The sequence below is a fragment of the Saccopteryx leptura genome, chromosome 11, assembly GCF_036850995.1.
Source record: "Saccopteryx leptura isolate mSacLep1 chromosome 11, mSacLep1_pri_phased_curated, whole genome shotgun sequence".
NCBI classification, from domain to species: domain Eukaryota; kingdom Metazoa; phylum Chordata; class Mammalia; order Chiroptera; family Emballonuridae; genus Saccopteryx; species Saccopteryx leptura.
The window spans coordinates 70,518,302-70,532,709 of NC_089513.1; the positions used below are offsets into that span (position 1 = coordinate 70,518,302).

Sequence of the window (14,408 nt, forward strand, 5' to 3'; positions counted from 1 at the left end):
AGGGCCCTGGCCAGTTGGCTCAGCGGTAGAGTGTCGGCCTAGCGTGCGGAGGACCCGGGTTCGATTCCCGGCCAGGGCACACAGGAGAGGCGCCCATTTGCCTCTCCACCCCTCTGCCGCGCTTTCCTCTCTGTCTCTCTCTTCCCCTCCCGCAGCCAAGGCTCCATTGGAGCAAAGATGGCCCGGGCGCTGGGGATGGCTCTGTGGCCTCTGCCTCAGACGCTGGAGTGGCTCTGGTCGCAACATGGCGACACCCAGGATGGGCAGAGCATCGCCCCCTGGTGGGCAGAGCTTCGCCCCTGGTGGGCGTGCCGGGTGGATCCCGGTCGGGCGCATGCGGGAGTCTGTCTGACTGTCTCTCCCTGTTTCCAGCTTCAGAAAAATGAAAAAAAAAAAAAAAAAAAGACTGGGCTCTAGTAACCCTGACAGAGAAAACAGAAGTTTCAAAAGCTAATGCTTCTAAACAATAAAACACTTTCACAACTGTCAGCTCATATGCTCCCCCAAATAAGCTCACGAAACCCAGGAGCTAGTCTTGTTCCCATTTAACAGAAAACAGAATGAGATTCAGTAGAACAAAGTGAAATACCCAAAGTCACACAGCCGGTATACAGCTGTAACTTGTCCAAGCCCAAACCCCCGGCTCTACCCTTACTCCTACACCAGGCATTGACACTAACGTATAATGAATATGTGAATTTAGTGCAGTTATTAATTAATTAACTCAACAAATGTATTTTGAAGCCTATGAAGAACCAAACCTCAGGCAAATCAATGCTCTGAAGGTGCTTGCAGTCCAATTGGGAAGTGGGTGTGTAAGCAGACAAAAGAGTAGATAAAAAGTTCTGTAAGACCTGACCTGGGCCCTGGCCAGTTGGCTCAGTGGTAGAGTGTCAGCCTGGTGTGTGGAAGTCCTGGGTTCGATTCCTGGTCAGGGCACATAGGAGAAGCGCCCATCTGCTTCTCCACCCTTCCCCCTCTCCTTTCTATCTCTCTCTTCTCCTCCCACAGTCAAGGCTCCATTGGAGCAAAGTCGGCCCGGGCGCTGAGGATGGCTCCATGGCCTCCGCCAGGTACGAGAAAGGCTCTGGCCGCAATGAAGCAATGGCCCAGATGGGTGGAGTATCACCCCCGGTGGGCATGTCAGGTGGATCCTGGTCTGGCGCATGCGGGAGTCTGTCTGACTGCCTCCCCACTTCTAACTTTGGAAAAATTAAAAAATTAAAAAAAAAAAAAAAAAAAAGACCTGACCTGTGGTGGCACAGAGGATAAAGCGTTGGCCTGGAAATGCTGAGGTGGCTGGTTGGAAACCCTGGGCTTGCCCAGTCAAGGCACATACAGGAAGAAACTACTACTAGTTGATGCTTCCACTTCTCCTCCCTCTTTCTCCATTTCTCTCTCTCCTTTCTCTAAAAATCAATAAAAAAAATTTTAAAGTTCTATAAGGACATATAACAGATATACAACATGAAATGGCCACCAAAGTGTACCCAGCAAATTAGGTTACATTGTTCTAAAGAAGGGTGGACGGCCACATGGAGTCTTTAAAAAGGAGTCAAATGGCTTGACCAGGCGGTGGTGCAGTGGATAGAGCGTCAGACTGGGATGCCAAGGACCCAGGTTCGAGACCCCGAGGTTGCCAGCGTGGCTCATCTGGTTTGAGCAAAAGCTCACCAGCTTGGGCCCAAGGTCGCTGGCTCGAGCAAGGGGTTACTCAGACTGCTGAAGGCCCACGGTCAAGGCACATATGAGAAAGCAGTCAATGAACAACTAAGGTATCACAATGCGCAACGAAAAACTAATGATTGATGCTTCTCATATCTTCGTTCCTGTCTGTCTGTCCCTGTCTATCCTTCTCTCTCTCTCTCTCTCTGTAAAAAATTAAAAAAAATAAAAAGGAGTCAAAAGGCAGCTTTTCTTTTTTTTTTTTTTTTTTTTTTTTTTTTTCATTTTTCTGAAGCTGGAAACAGGGAGAGACAGTCAGACAGACTCCCGCATGCGCCCGACCGGGATCCACCCGGCACGCCCACCATGGGGCGACGCTCTGCCCACCAGGGGGCGATGCTCTGCCCATCCTGGGCGTCGCCATATTGCGACCAGAGCCACTCTAGCGCCTGAGGCAGAGGCCACAGAGCCATCCCCAGCGCCCGGGCCATCTTTGCTCCAATGGAGCCTTGGCTGCGGGAGGGGAAGAGAGAGACAGAGAGGAAAGTGCGGCGGAGGGGTGGAGAAGCAAATGGGCGCTTCTCCTATGTGCCCTGGCCAGGAATCGAACCCGGGTCCTCCGCACGCTAGGCCGACGCTCTACCGCTGAGCCAACCGGCCAGGGCCGGCAGCTTTTCAATAGAATGTCCGCCTCCAGTCTCCAGCTCTGACTGGGATGCCCAGTACTAGTTACTGAGAAAAAAAAATCCTTCTAGCATAGAGAAAAGGAATTCATCAGCCTCGTAACCTGGTAGACATAGCCAACCTCTTTTGCTCAAATGCTGAACTAACCAAACAGCCTTCCCAATTGTATTTAGGAACACCGGGTTGATCCATTCCAGCAAAAGGAAATAAAAAGCCACTCTAAACAACCTGTTGCTGTTTATCCTGCCAAGGCTCTCTTTTCATTTGTGAATTAATAGATGGTTGTTCTGGTCTACAAGGCAACTGTGGGAAAATTCTCATGAGTCAATTTTCTACACACTGCCATCCAATGGAAATTTCCATGATTATGTTCAATAGGGCAGCAAGTCACCTGTGGCTATTGAACATTTGAAATGAGGTTAGGGAAACTGAAGAAGTGATTTATCATGTTATTTAATCTTAATTAATTTAAATAGCCACAGGGAGATAGTGGCTACTGATTGGACAGCATAGCTCTAGACCCCTATTCCAAGTATGGCCTGTGGGTCTGCAGTATCTGGATCACCTTATAAGCTTGTTAGAAATGCAGAATCTGCCTGACCTGTGGTGGCGCAGTGGATAAAGCGTCGACCTGGAAATGCTGAGGTCGCCGGTTTGAAACCCTGGGCTTGCCTGGTCAAGGCACATATGGGAGTTGATGCTTCCAGCTCCTCCTCCCTTCTCTCTCTCTGTCTCTCTCTCCTCTCTAAAAATGAATAAATAAAATAAAGTTGAAATGCAGAATCTCGGGCCCCGCCTTAGACTCAGAATCCTCATATTAACAAGATCCCCAGGTGATCTGTCCAGGCATTAGAGTTCGAAAACGGCATGCTTACTTCTGAATGAGCTGGAGTAACAAAAGAAAAGGAATGACCAAGGACCACATTTGTGGTGATCTCTCCAAACTGCAGACACTCACACTTGAGACTGGTGTCCAGTATAAGGGGTCTTCTTTCTTTGTATCTGTCCCTCCACCATCCCATTGCAGAAAGGGGGAAAGTGAAAAGAGAGAGCCTGGAACAATCCCTCTAAGGAAAGTAAGGGAGGTGGAAGGGAAGGTGGGAAGAGCATGTGCTTCTCAGGGACATTATCATTGATAACGATCGAATAGGGATGATGGTTATGTGAGAGTTCATTGCATTATTTTCTCTACTTTTGCGTATATTTGACATTTTTCAAAATTAAACACTGGATGCCATTTCAGAGATGATGTGTGCGATGGCCAGCCACAATGATCTCTCTTCCTGGTATTCCCTCCCTTGTGTACTCTCCTTCCAAACTGAATCAGGGCTGGTCCATGCAACTGCAGTGGAGGTGTCAGGTGTGACCTCGGAGAGCTGGGCCAATGTGACTTCTGCCTTGCTCCCTCTAGGATATCCTGCTGTGAGGGAGGTCAGCTACCCTCCTGGGAGGACACTCAAGCAGTCTTGTGGAGAGACCTTCATGAAGAGGAGCCAGGGGCCCCTGCCAACAGCCAGCCACATGTGAGTCATGGAAGCGCTCGTCTGTGGAAGTTCATCCTCCTGCCCCAGTAAAGCCTTCCAATGACTGCAGCTCCACCTGACATAATTACAACTGCCTCCTCCAAGCCAGAACATTCTGCCAAAGTGCTCCTGAATCTCCAACAGAAACTCTCTGTGAAAGATAATAAACATATATGGTTGTATTAAACTACTGAGTTGGGGGGGGTAATTTGTTACGCAGCAACAGAGAACTAACATTTCAGGATTTCCCACCCGCTGATACTTTCCCCACCTTACCACAGATGCCTGGAATGAACAGAAAAAGACCTTTTTACACTATGCATAAGGTTATCATGCTAATACCCCTTGAAGAGCTAGCTGCATTCACTTAAATTCATGGTAAGCCTGGTCAGATTGCTCAGTTGGTTAGACTCTAACCGTTAGAGCACCGTCCTGAAGCACAGAGGTTGCCAGTTTGATCCCCAATCAGGGCACATACAGGAACAGATTCATGCTCCTATCTCTCTCCCCCTTCCTCTGTTTCCAAAATCAATAAAATAAACATAAAAAATAGTATATTGTCGGCCCTGGCCGGTTGGCTCAGTGGTAGAGTGTTGGCCTGGCGTGTAGGAGTCCCGGGTTCGATTCTCGGCCAGGGCACACAGGAGAAGCGCCCATCTGCTTCTCTACCCCTCTCCCTCTCCTTCCTCTCTGTCTCTCTCTTCCCCTCCCGCAGCCAAGGCTCCATTGGAGCAAAGTTGGCCAGGGCGCTGAGGATGGTTCCATGGCCTCTGCTTCAGGTGCTAGAATGGCTCTGGTTGCAACAGAGCAACTCCCCAGATGGGCAGAGCATCGCCCCCTGGTGGGCATGCCGGGTGAATCCCGGTAGGGCACATGCGGGAGTCTGTCTGCCTCCCCGTTTCCAAATTCTTTTCCAAACTCTTAGCAGGCTAATGTATAGAGACATTAATTTCAATCTTGCTCTTGCCGTTGTAAGAGAGTAGAAAGAATAAAAAGGTAGTTTCTTCTTCAGGGTCTACCACCCCAACAGCTAAAGTCTTGAATCATAACGTTAGGTTCTTCTTACCCCTCACCCAGTCCCTAAGCCCTAAAACACATTCCGTGAACAGCTTCTTGGTGTTTCAAGGGCCACCCTAAATAAGACCCCCAGCCCTTGATCCTGAGGGTTAGCTAATAACCCTCATAGTTAGAGAAACTATGCTGGAAAGTTGCTCCGTAAGAAAAGAGGGAAAAGCTGGCATTGGGTCAGGAAGGGTTCAAGTGGCCGGACCCAAAGGGATGAGTGATCCCTCAGGCTGGGGAGGGATTTGAAGTTTCCAGGAATGGAAACCGGTCCCTGGCTAGTAGGCAACCTCTGTGTGTGTGTATCAGGGGTGGAGCGGGATTGCTAAGTGGGGCGTCTGAGGAATGCGACCCTGGGGTCTGCGCATGCACTAAAGACCTCCCCTTACCCCACTCCTGCACACCTGGCTCGCAGGCTGTGGAGCTGGATCCTTCCTTCACTGGTACGGAGACGGGGGTGGAACAGTGGCATCAAGACTGGGGGGGAACGGGGGCCCTTTCCTAAATCTTTCCCCAAATGTTGGGGACTTCCCAGCCCCAGAGAGAGAGAGGAGGGGAAACCTAATGAATTTCCCGCCAACACTGAGCTAGATTTTTTTTTTTTAATTTGTAAATTAAAAGACGGGTGCCGCTCTTTGCCCAGGAGTAAGTTGCAGCGAATTCAGTTAGAGGTACTTTTCCCGAGAGCGGTCTGTGGGGCTGGAGGAAGGAGATGGAAGAAGGTGGAGGAAGTAATAGAGGATTGAAGGCGCCCGAGTCCCCCACCTGACAGTTTCCGTCACCAGGCAGGTCCGGCGTCCGTCACTTTCGGACAGCTACTGACCTGCGCGCGCCCGCCCCTCGGGCTCCGACACAAACACACGCACGTGCGCCCCGCCCCCGCGCGCGCACGCGCCCCGAGGCTCCGGCGGCGGGCGCGCGCGCGGTGCTCGCTGCCCCCACGCCGCTCGCTCCGCTCGGATCGCGGCGCGTCCTGCTCCCGGCTCCGCTCCACGCTGGACCCGCGGATCCCGAAGCGGCGGCCGTGGTCGGTGGGCTCCCGCAAGCGCGGCGGTGCAGACGGCGGCGCCCGGGAAGGGGCGCAGCGGCGCCTGGCGAGTCTCCGGGAGGCGATGTCGCTGGGCGCGGGCCCCTGCGTAAGGCGGGCGCCGCGACAGGCCGGCCGGTGAGGCGCCGCCGGGGGAGGCCGCGACGGAGAGCCCGGACCCGCCATGGGCTGAGACACGTCCTCGCCGAGCAGGTGCAGTGGCCAGCGGTCCCGGGGGAAGCCCGCCCGACAGGCCTGGGGACCCTCAACCCCGTTGGGACGCCCCTGTCTAGCCGGTGCCCTGTTGACCTTCCCTGTCGCCTCCCCAGAGGCCCTGCAGACCCCGCCTCCAAACCGGCCCGGCAACCTCTGTGAAACCAACCGTGCCCCGCATCGCGGGCACGTCCCCTTCCTGCACTCCTGTGACCCCGGCCCAGCAGACCCCTGTACCCGCCTCTGTCCCAGTATTTTGAACCCATTGCCTGCACAATGCCTGGAACTACCCAGCATCTCTTTCTTTCTTCTCTAGCCCAACGGGGGTCGGGAAGGGGGGAACTAGGTGAAGGACAGAGCTGCTCCTTCCCTCAGCTGGCCCTGGGGACCATAAACCCATCCTGTCTCGCAAGCCCGTAGTGAAAGTGACCCTTCTTTACGCCACCAGAACATGCCGGGGTGACTCCCACATCTTCCTGGTGTCTTTCCTCGCCCTCCCCGGTGACACTATGCAACCCCAGCGTGACCTGCGAGGCCTCGGGCTCCTGCTGCTGTCCTGGTTCCTGCTCCTCGTTGAGGTGGCCAGAGCTGGCCGGCTGGTGGTGAGCTGCCCTGCCGCCTGCCTGTGTGCCAGCAACATCCTCAGCTGCTCCAAGCAGCAGCTGCCCAGCGTGCCCCACGCCCTGCCCAGCTACACGGCGCAGTTAGACCTGAGCCACAACAACCTGAGCCGCCTGCGGGCCGAGTGGACCCCCACGCGCCTGCTCCACCTGCACTCCCTGCTGCTGAGCCACAACCAGCTGAACTTCATCTCCTCGGAGGCCTTTTCCCCGGTTCCCAACCTGCGCTACCTGGACCTCTCCTCCAACCAGCTGCGGACCCTGGACGAGTCCCTGTTCAGTGAGCTGCGGGTGTTGGAAGTGCTGCTGCTTTACAATAACCACATCATGGCAGTGGACCGCTCGGCCTTCGAGGACGTGGCCCAGCTGCAAAAACTCTACCTGAGCCAGAACCAGATCTCCCGCTTCCCGCTGGAACTGGTCAGGCTTCCCAAGCTGGCGCTTCTGGACCTGTCCTCCAACAAGCTGAAGACCTTACCCTTGTCCGACCTGCAGAAGCTGCCCGCGTGGGTCAAGAATGGGCTGTACCTGCACAACAACCCCCTGTTCTGCAACTGTGAGCTCTACCAGCTCTTCGCACACTGGCAGTACCGGCAGCTGAGCCCCGTCGTGGACTTCCAAGAGGACCTGCACTGCATGAGCTCCAAGAAGCTACACAGTGTCTTCAACCTCAACTGCAGCGAGTACAAGGAGCATGCCTGGGTGGCCCACCTGGGGGACACCTTGACCATCCATTGTGACACCAAGCAGCAGGGGATGACTAAGATGTGGGTGACACCCAGCAATGAGCGGGTGCTGGATGCCATGGCCAACAGCACAGTGAGAGTGCTTGAGAATGGCAGTCTTCATTTCCAGCGGGTGCAGGTGGAGGATGGGGGTGTGTACACCTGCTACGCCGTGGGGGAGGCTTTCAACGAGACCCTGTCTGTGGAGTTGAAAGTGTACAATTTCACCTTGCACGGACACCATGACACCCTCAACACAGCCTATACCACCCTGGTGGGCTGTATCCTCAGTGTGGTCCTGGTCCTCATATACCTGTATCTCACCCCTTGTCGCTGCTGGTGCCGGGGAGTTGAGAAGCCTTCCAGTCATCAAGGAGACAGCCTCAGCTCTTCTATGCTTAGTACCACACCCAACCACGATCCTATGGCTGGTGGGGACAAGGATGATGGTTTTGACCGGCGGGTGGCCTTCCTGGAACCTGCTGGACCCGGGCAGGGTCAAAATGGCAAGCTCAAGCCAGGCAACACCCTGCCGGTGCCCGAGGCAACAGGCAAGGGCCAGCGGAGGATGTCGGATCCGGAATCGGTCAGCTCGGTCTTCTCTGATACGCCCATTGTGGTGTGAGCAGGGTGGGTTGGTGGGGAGATTCCGCCCCAGGAGAGGTAATGCACCCCGAAGGATTTGAGGGGATGGAAGAGAGGGCTGGCTGCCCAAGGGAGTGGGTACCCCCTGACCTCAAGAGAATTGGTTGGGGTACAACAGAAGGCAAGGCCCCACGCAGGGTGTGGCAGCCATGATTTTCAAATGTGGATATATCAACCCTCTGGCAAATGCCACACCCCTCCCCAAAGCCCTGGCGTTTTTCAACATGGTGCAGGAGAAGCAGCACGTCCCAGTTGGGTGGGAATGAGGAAGGGGTGGGAGAAGAGCAGATTCCGGAAACTTTTTTGAGGTCATCCCTAGCTCTTTAAGGGTCATTTGGGGGAAAAGTAATTTTTTCCTATCTCTGCCCACCCACATCAGTGATACTGGGTGGGTCGGGGACTTTCCGCAGGAGCCACACAGGGTAAAAGCTGTAGTATCTTCTCTGGCCAGGAAGTCACACTTCACAGCTGGGGACATTGGAAACGTTTGGAAAAATGAGTCAGGAAAAGGCTGAGACCTCGATCGATAGCACTCTCCCGCTGCTGGGAGACTTCCCCTAACGCCTGCATTTTCCCCAAGCAGCCTGGCCCGTCGCCTGTCAGAGATGGCGGCAATGTGAGAGGTGGGATCTGTGCCCCGTCCTGGGACCCGTGGCGCAGAGGGGTCCGCGCCACCACCTAGGTGCAGCACAAAGCTTGTGTGTGTGTGTGTGTGGGGGGGGGTGCTGTGAACTCCAGATTGGCTTATTACCTGGTTGGTGAAACTCTGGTTTAGCATCTGGCTCCAGAACCTATGCATCAGGCCAAGGCCGAGCTGTCAGTGCCGGATGCCTGCCACGGATGTGGGGTGGGGAGCCTCTCCCCACGAGGTCCGGGAGGGCACATCAGCCTCTCTTAGGCGGCACCCGGTGGGACCCACCTGACTTTCTGTGTGCACCATCTCTTCGTTCAGTCTCCTTATCAAGCTCGGGTAGGATTCTGAGCTTTCCCTCATATGCTGCTCTGTGGAGGGCAGAGGCCCGGAAGGTCTGGCCCCAGCTGGGTTAGACTGGGCTTGGGGACTCAGAGGTATGTGTCTCCGCTCTGTTGACATAGCTGCCTTGCTCCTCAGAGATGTTACCCCTGCTGCAGAGCCAAAGCATGGGATCCCATCATCGGAGGGGTTGGAATTGCACGGTTTTTGCCCTGCAACGGCAGTTGGGAGTGTGGCTCAGAGTTCCCTGTCTCCACAAGGTAACAGAGACAGTCAGTGGCCCTGAGCTTTCAGAAGGGGAGCTCTGCCACCTCCCTCGCTTTCAGCCAGAGGTCTGTGCATTTGTGGTTGTCAGGCCAGAGGAACTTAACAGGCCAGCATTCCATTCCATCCACGGTTACAGAATCCTCTGGGTATGGAGAGGGCCACTCCTCCAGCTTCTCCCTTTGCCTGGTGTGAGCCCGGGGAGAAGGCCACTCTGAGCTTTGTCAAGGGCGCCAGTAGGCCAGAGGTGAAAACGTCCTCTGATGTTATCTTTCCCAGTCTGTTATCTTTCCCCTCGCCCACCAAGGTCCCTGTCCAGTGGCAGTTCTGCAGATTTCCTGGTGTTCTGACCTGCTCCTGAGGTTCTAAGAGGTGTCATTTACCTGCGAGTGAGGGCTGCGTGCTAGGAGGGCTGGACCCCTGCTGCCGGTTAAGACTGGGGAAGGGCCCTGGAGCTCAGCGTCCACCCCCACCCCACCCCCGTCTGCTCCTGGGAGGTCAAGGCTTGCTGTCCATCCTTTCTCAGCTCCTGGTTTTGTCGAGAGAGCAGCACTCCCCTCAAGTACTTGCATGCTCATAGGGACGCATGCTTCTAGGAACGCATGCACACCAGCGCCTCGACGCCCAGCAGGACAGTGACTCTTCATTCCCCACTAAAGTCCATTTTCAGAATGGCCTCCACCTCTGCGCACAACGTGATGCACACAGCATCCTTGCCCTGCAGGAGACAGTGATCACGCCAGGCTCCCCAAAGAAACTGCTTGTAGTTAACTGAACTCTCTTGACGCTTCCCCTGCATCTCCTGGCCCCAGACAGCTTCTCTGTGAGGCCTGAGGTAGGAGAGTCACGGGCGAGGATCTTGGGCGGAGGGGTGACGGGCTGCTGGCCAGGTCCTCAGACCTTCAGCAACTTTCCTTCGGTTCAAGACGACAGATGGGACAGAAATGAACAGCTAGGTCAAGGAAGGCCCCAGAGGACACTGGGACCAAGCAGCCATCGTTGCGCTTCCTGTTCACTGCCCTGGTAAGACTGCGGCAGGAGGGAGACATCTGGTTCAGTTCCAGAGACCCGCGGGGATTTTGATACTGGAGCTGGAGGAACTGGGGCTCCCTGCCCCCTTCCCAGGGGCCCCGGGAAACTCTCCTCTCCATGCTGGAGTGTCCCCTCCAGGAGTCATCTAGAGCTCTGAAAACCTTGAGTGTCAAACGAAATAGACCTTCTGGGGCATTCTAGCTGCATTCCTGAGGAGAGGAGGGCCATTTCTTCAGAAGTCCTACCCTAGGTACGGAATTAGAAAAGGCCCTGAGGCTAAATCTTCCTATTCTGTCCACTAGTTTGAGGCTGGGAGGTGTGGCTGGCTTCTCCCCATACACCCCCACCCCAACAGATTGCCCGATTAGCCTCTTCTGTGGTTTCAGTTGCTAGAACACAAAGGTCGCTTTCTCCTTGGGGGACCAAGTACTCAGCATATGTAAACTCTCTAGAACCCTGTGTGGGAAACTGCTGGGTCTGGTTCTAAGAACAGGCTGAGAGCTCTCCCCCTCCACTCCCCTCCCCTCCCCTCCCCACACCCATAAACCAGACAGTCTCCCAGGAAGCAGGTGTCCCCGGAGACAGTATGATAGGGCTCGACAATCTGTCTATGTGATTGTTTGTGACCTGTTTTCTTTGCCTGTATTTATGGGGCTCCCAGGGAGGGGCCAGGAGAAGGCACGCCCCAGCTGGGGAGGGCGAAGCTGGCTGATTCGTTTTCTGTGCGTTCTTACCTCTGTACTTCCTTGTAGGCCTGTCGGCCCAAGTCCAGGACCCTGTTCCTCCCCTTGTGTGTACCCAGGCTGGCAAACCTTGGAGCCTCTGGGCTCTGAAAACTAGACAGTGACCATTAAACCTGGCTTGAGTCTCTGTTCTGGCATAGTCTGTGGCTGGTTTATTTCTCATTTCAGCCTGTGGGTGGGGTTCACTGTACTCAGAGGGGCGTGGCCTGTGTAGGGAGAGAATATTTAAATGCTGTTAGAAGGGCCACTTCCAGGCATTAAGACAGACCAGGGGTCTGCAAACTTTTTCTGTAAAGAGCCAGATAGTACGTTGGGCTTGGCAGGCCATACAGTCTCTGTGACAACTACTCAACTGTCCCCAATGTAGCAGGAAGTCACAGACAGCACATAAATGAATGAGCATGGCTCTGTTCCAAACTTTATTTATGGACATTGAAATCTGGAGTTCATATAACTTTAATGTGTCTTTTGAGTTTCTTCACCCATTTAAAGTGTAAAAACCCTGCCTGCCCAGTGGTGGCACAGTGGATAGAGCATGGGCCCAGGATGCTGAGAGCCCCAGCTCCAGACCCCGAGGTCGCCGGCTAGAGTGTGGACTCACTGGCTTGAGCACGAGCTTGCCAGCTTGAGAATGGGGTCATTGGCTTGAGTGTGGGATCATCCACGTGATCTTGAAGCCCAAGGTCGCTGGCTGAAGTCCAAGGTCACTGACTTGAGCAAGAAGAGGTCACTTGCTCAACATGAGCCCCCAGTCAAGGCACAAATGAGAAGCAATCAGTAAACAACTAAAGTGAAGCAACTATGAGTTGATGCTTCTCATTTCCCTCTTCCTGTCTCTCAAAAAAAAAAAAAAAAAAGATATGTATTCCCTGCTTACTGTAAAAATATTTAAGATAGTAATAAATAAGGATAAAAACTCTTATTAGCTGACAGACCAGACCATACCAAACCAGGAAGCGGGCTGGTTTGGGTCAGCAGACCACAGGTCAGATAGAGTCTCAAAAGAAATGTCACTGGTGTGTTAGCAGGAGAGTTTAGAAATCCGGTGATGCCACCGAGAGCCTGTAAATCATCAAGGCTTCCTGGGTCCCTGGGGAGGAGACTGGCCTCCCTGCAGAGCTGGGTTGAAAGTCTCAAACAAGCCGACTAACGGCCCTGTGGGAAAATGCCTGGACTGGGCTAAAAGAAATGGTGGGAGCAGCTCACTTTCACATTTTATTACCAGTATAATCTCATGTTGTAAATGGTGACCGCCTTAGTTCGGCTGTTCATCTAACGGGCAGGTTAATAAGTCCTGACAGTTAAGAGGACTCGGCGTTGCGCAGAACGGAGCAGCGCCTTCCCCACGTTCTTGGTACAGACGCCGCCCGCCAGAAATAGGCCTGGATTCTACTGCACTCTGAACATGCAAATATTATACTTTGGCTACTCTCTAAGGACTTCTGGAAGGGGGCTGTCCTGGTAGACTGATTGCCAGGACATCAGTAAGGGGAGAGGAAATGGTGTAAGGAAAAAAGAAATGAAAAGAATCTGAATTTGGGGGGGGGGGAGGGATCCTAATTTGAATCATTACCGTGTGATAAAATCATTACCTAATGATAAAACCTTGACCAAAGGGCAGCCCTTCCCTGCCTGGAGCGTTTGCTGTCTTGTTCGCTTTGGGAGGAGCAACCCCAGTGGTGAGGGATGGAGACACCTCACAGCCAGCCACACCAGACACTCCAACCCTGGCAGTCAATGCAGTGACACATGTTGAAGCCAGAGCGCCCCCACCCCCGTCTACATGCATAAACGTTTTTCATGTCAGAGCAGCTTTTGCTCTGAGTGTGGCCGGGAGGGTGAAGCTAGGGCAGACTGGGGTGCTCCCTCCTCTTCTGGCCTGTGCTAAGCCCTGTCTCAGCCTGAAAGGTCCTGGAACTCCTTTCTCCATTATCCTCAGGAAGTCCATAGCGGCATCCCCTCCCCACCGCCCTACCACTGGCCTCTGGCCCTGATGTGCGCTTTTGTCTGCCACGTCTTACAGCACCTTCCCTGGCTCCTCTTAGGGGGCCCCTCGGGAGTGGACGAGGCTCCTGTGACTGCCTCACTGCTCTTCCTCTCGATCTCAACTCCTTCCCTTCCTGCAGTTGTAGTTCTTGGATGGCTTATCTCGTCTCCCAGGAAACCACTGGTGAAGCGCCCCTTTCCCCGCCCACACCGCAGAAGAGGCTCCGGCCCAGGCAGTGGGACGGTGGGCTTTTCTGGTCTGCCTACCGTGAGCCTGCTGGACGCTTCTTCCGCTCCTGGACTGAGAGAAGTAGGCAGCAGCCGCCGCCACATCCGGCCCCTTCCCCAGGCTTACACTCGGCTGGGCGGAAAACATCAAGGGATAAAGATACTAAGACCCGCCCGAAGGCCTCCTAGTCTTCATCCTCGGAGTTACTGTCCCAGAACCAGACGGCGTAGACCCATGCCAGACAGGACCAACCATCAGTGAGCCAGGATGTGGAGTCCTGCAGAAGGGCTTCCAGGTGCCCTGTAGTGCTGGCATTCACAAGGGCAGAGTGACCCCAGAGTTGGGGGGTGTTTGCACATGTAGGGACAGAGACATGCATGCAGGCTGGGAGCAGTTTCTGGATAGAACTCTGTGCTGCTCCCTCCCCCCATTCCCTTTCTGCCGGGGCTGGCTTTTCACGTGGGTCTAAGCAGAAAGGCTGGCCCAGTCCTGGGCATCCCTTGGAAAGCACCGTGAGATAACTGGGTATCGGCGTTAAAAATAGTGTTGAGCCTGACCTGTGGTGGTGCAGTGGATAAAGTGACCACCTGGAATACCGAGGTCACTGGTGAGAAACCCAGGGCTGGGCTGGTCAAGGCACATATGGGAGTTGATGCTTCCTGCTCCTCCCCCTTGTCCTCCCCCCACCCCTTTGCCTCTCTAAAATGAATAGAAGGGAAAAAAAAAGAAGGGTGTTGAATCCTCGGGTATCAGAGAACAGCCTGAAGTAGCTACTTAATCTGCCTTCAACAGAGGTTTACAAAATCATCTGGGAAATCCTGACAACAGCAGACAGATGAAAATCTGGGGCTTATTCCCTGCACAGTGGTGACGAGCCATGCCTCTGGGCAGGCGACAGTCGTTTTACGGGAGGGCGTTTTATGTGTCACTCTGGGCGACAGTCGTTTTACGGGAGGTAACCAGTGTGTGCTTTAAGCCTAGCCAGGCGCTGCGCTGCCCTCCCACCTGCCAGCTCCA

General features: G+C 54.2%; 1 protein-coding gene across 1 annotated transcript; it reads left to right on the plus strand.

The window, feature by feature from the left end:
• Positions 1-6,062: 6,062 nt before the first annotated feature.
• On the plus strand, positions 6,063-11,308 carry AMIGO1 (adhesion molecule with Ig like domain 1). Its single transcript, XM_066352924.1, has 2 exons — positions 6,063-6,174; positions 6,623-11,308. Exon 2 carries the CDS (start codon positions 6,684-6,686, stop codon positions 8,142-8,144), a length of 1,461 nt encoding a protein of 486 aa, XP_066209021.1. The 5' UTR covers positions 6,063-6,174; positions 6,623-6,683; the 3' UTR covers positions 8,145-11,308.
• The last annotated feature ends 3,100 nt before the right edge of the window (positions 11,309-14,408 follow it).

Bases quoted from the DNA above. Each gene is read 5' to 3' on its own strand.
- AMIGO1 (XM_066352924.1), top strand. From the start codon at position 6,684: ATGCAACCCCAGCGTGACCTGCGAGGCCTCGGGCTCCTGCTGCTGTCC.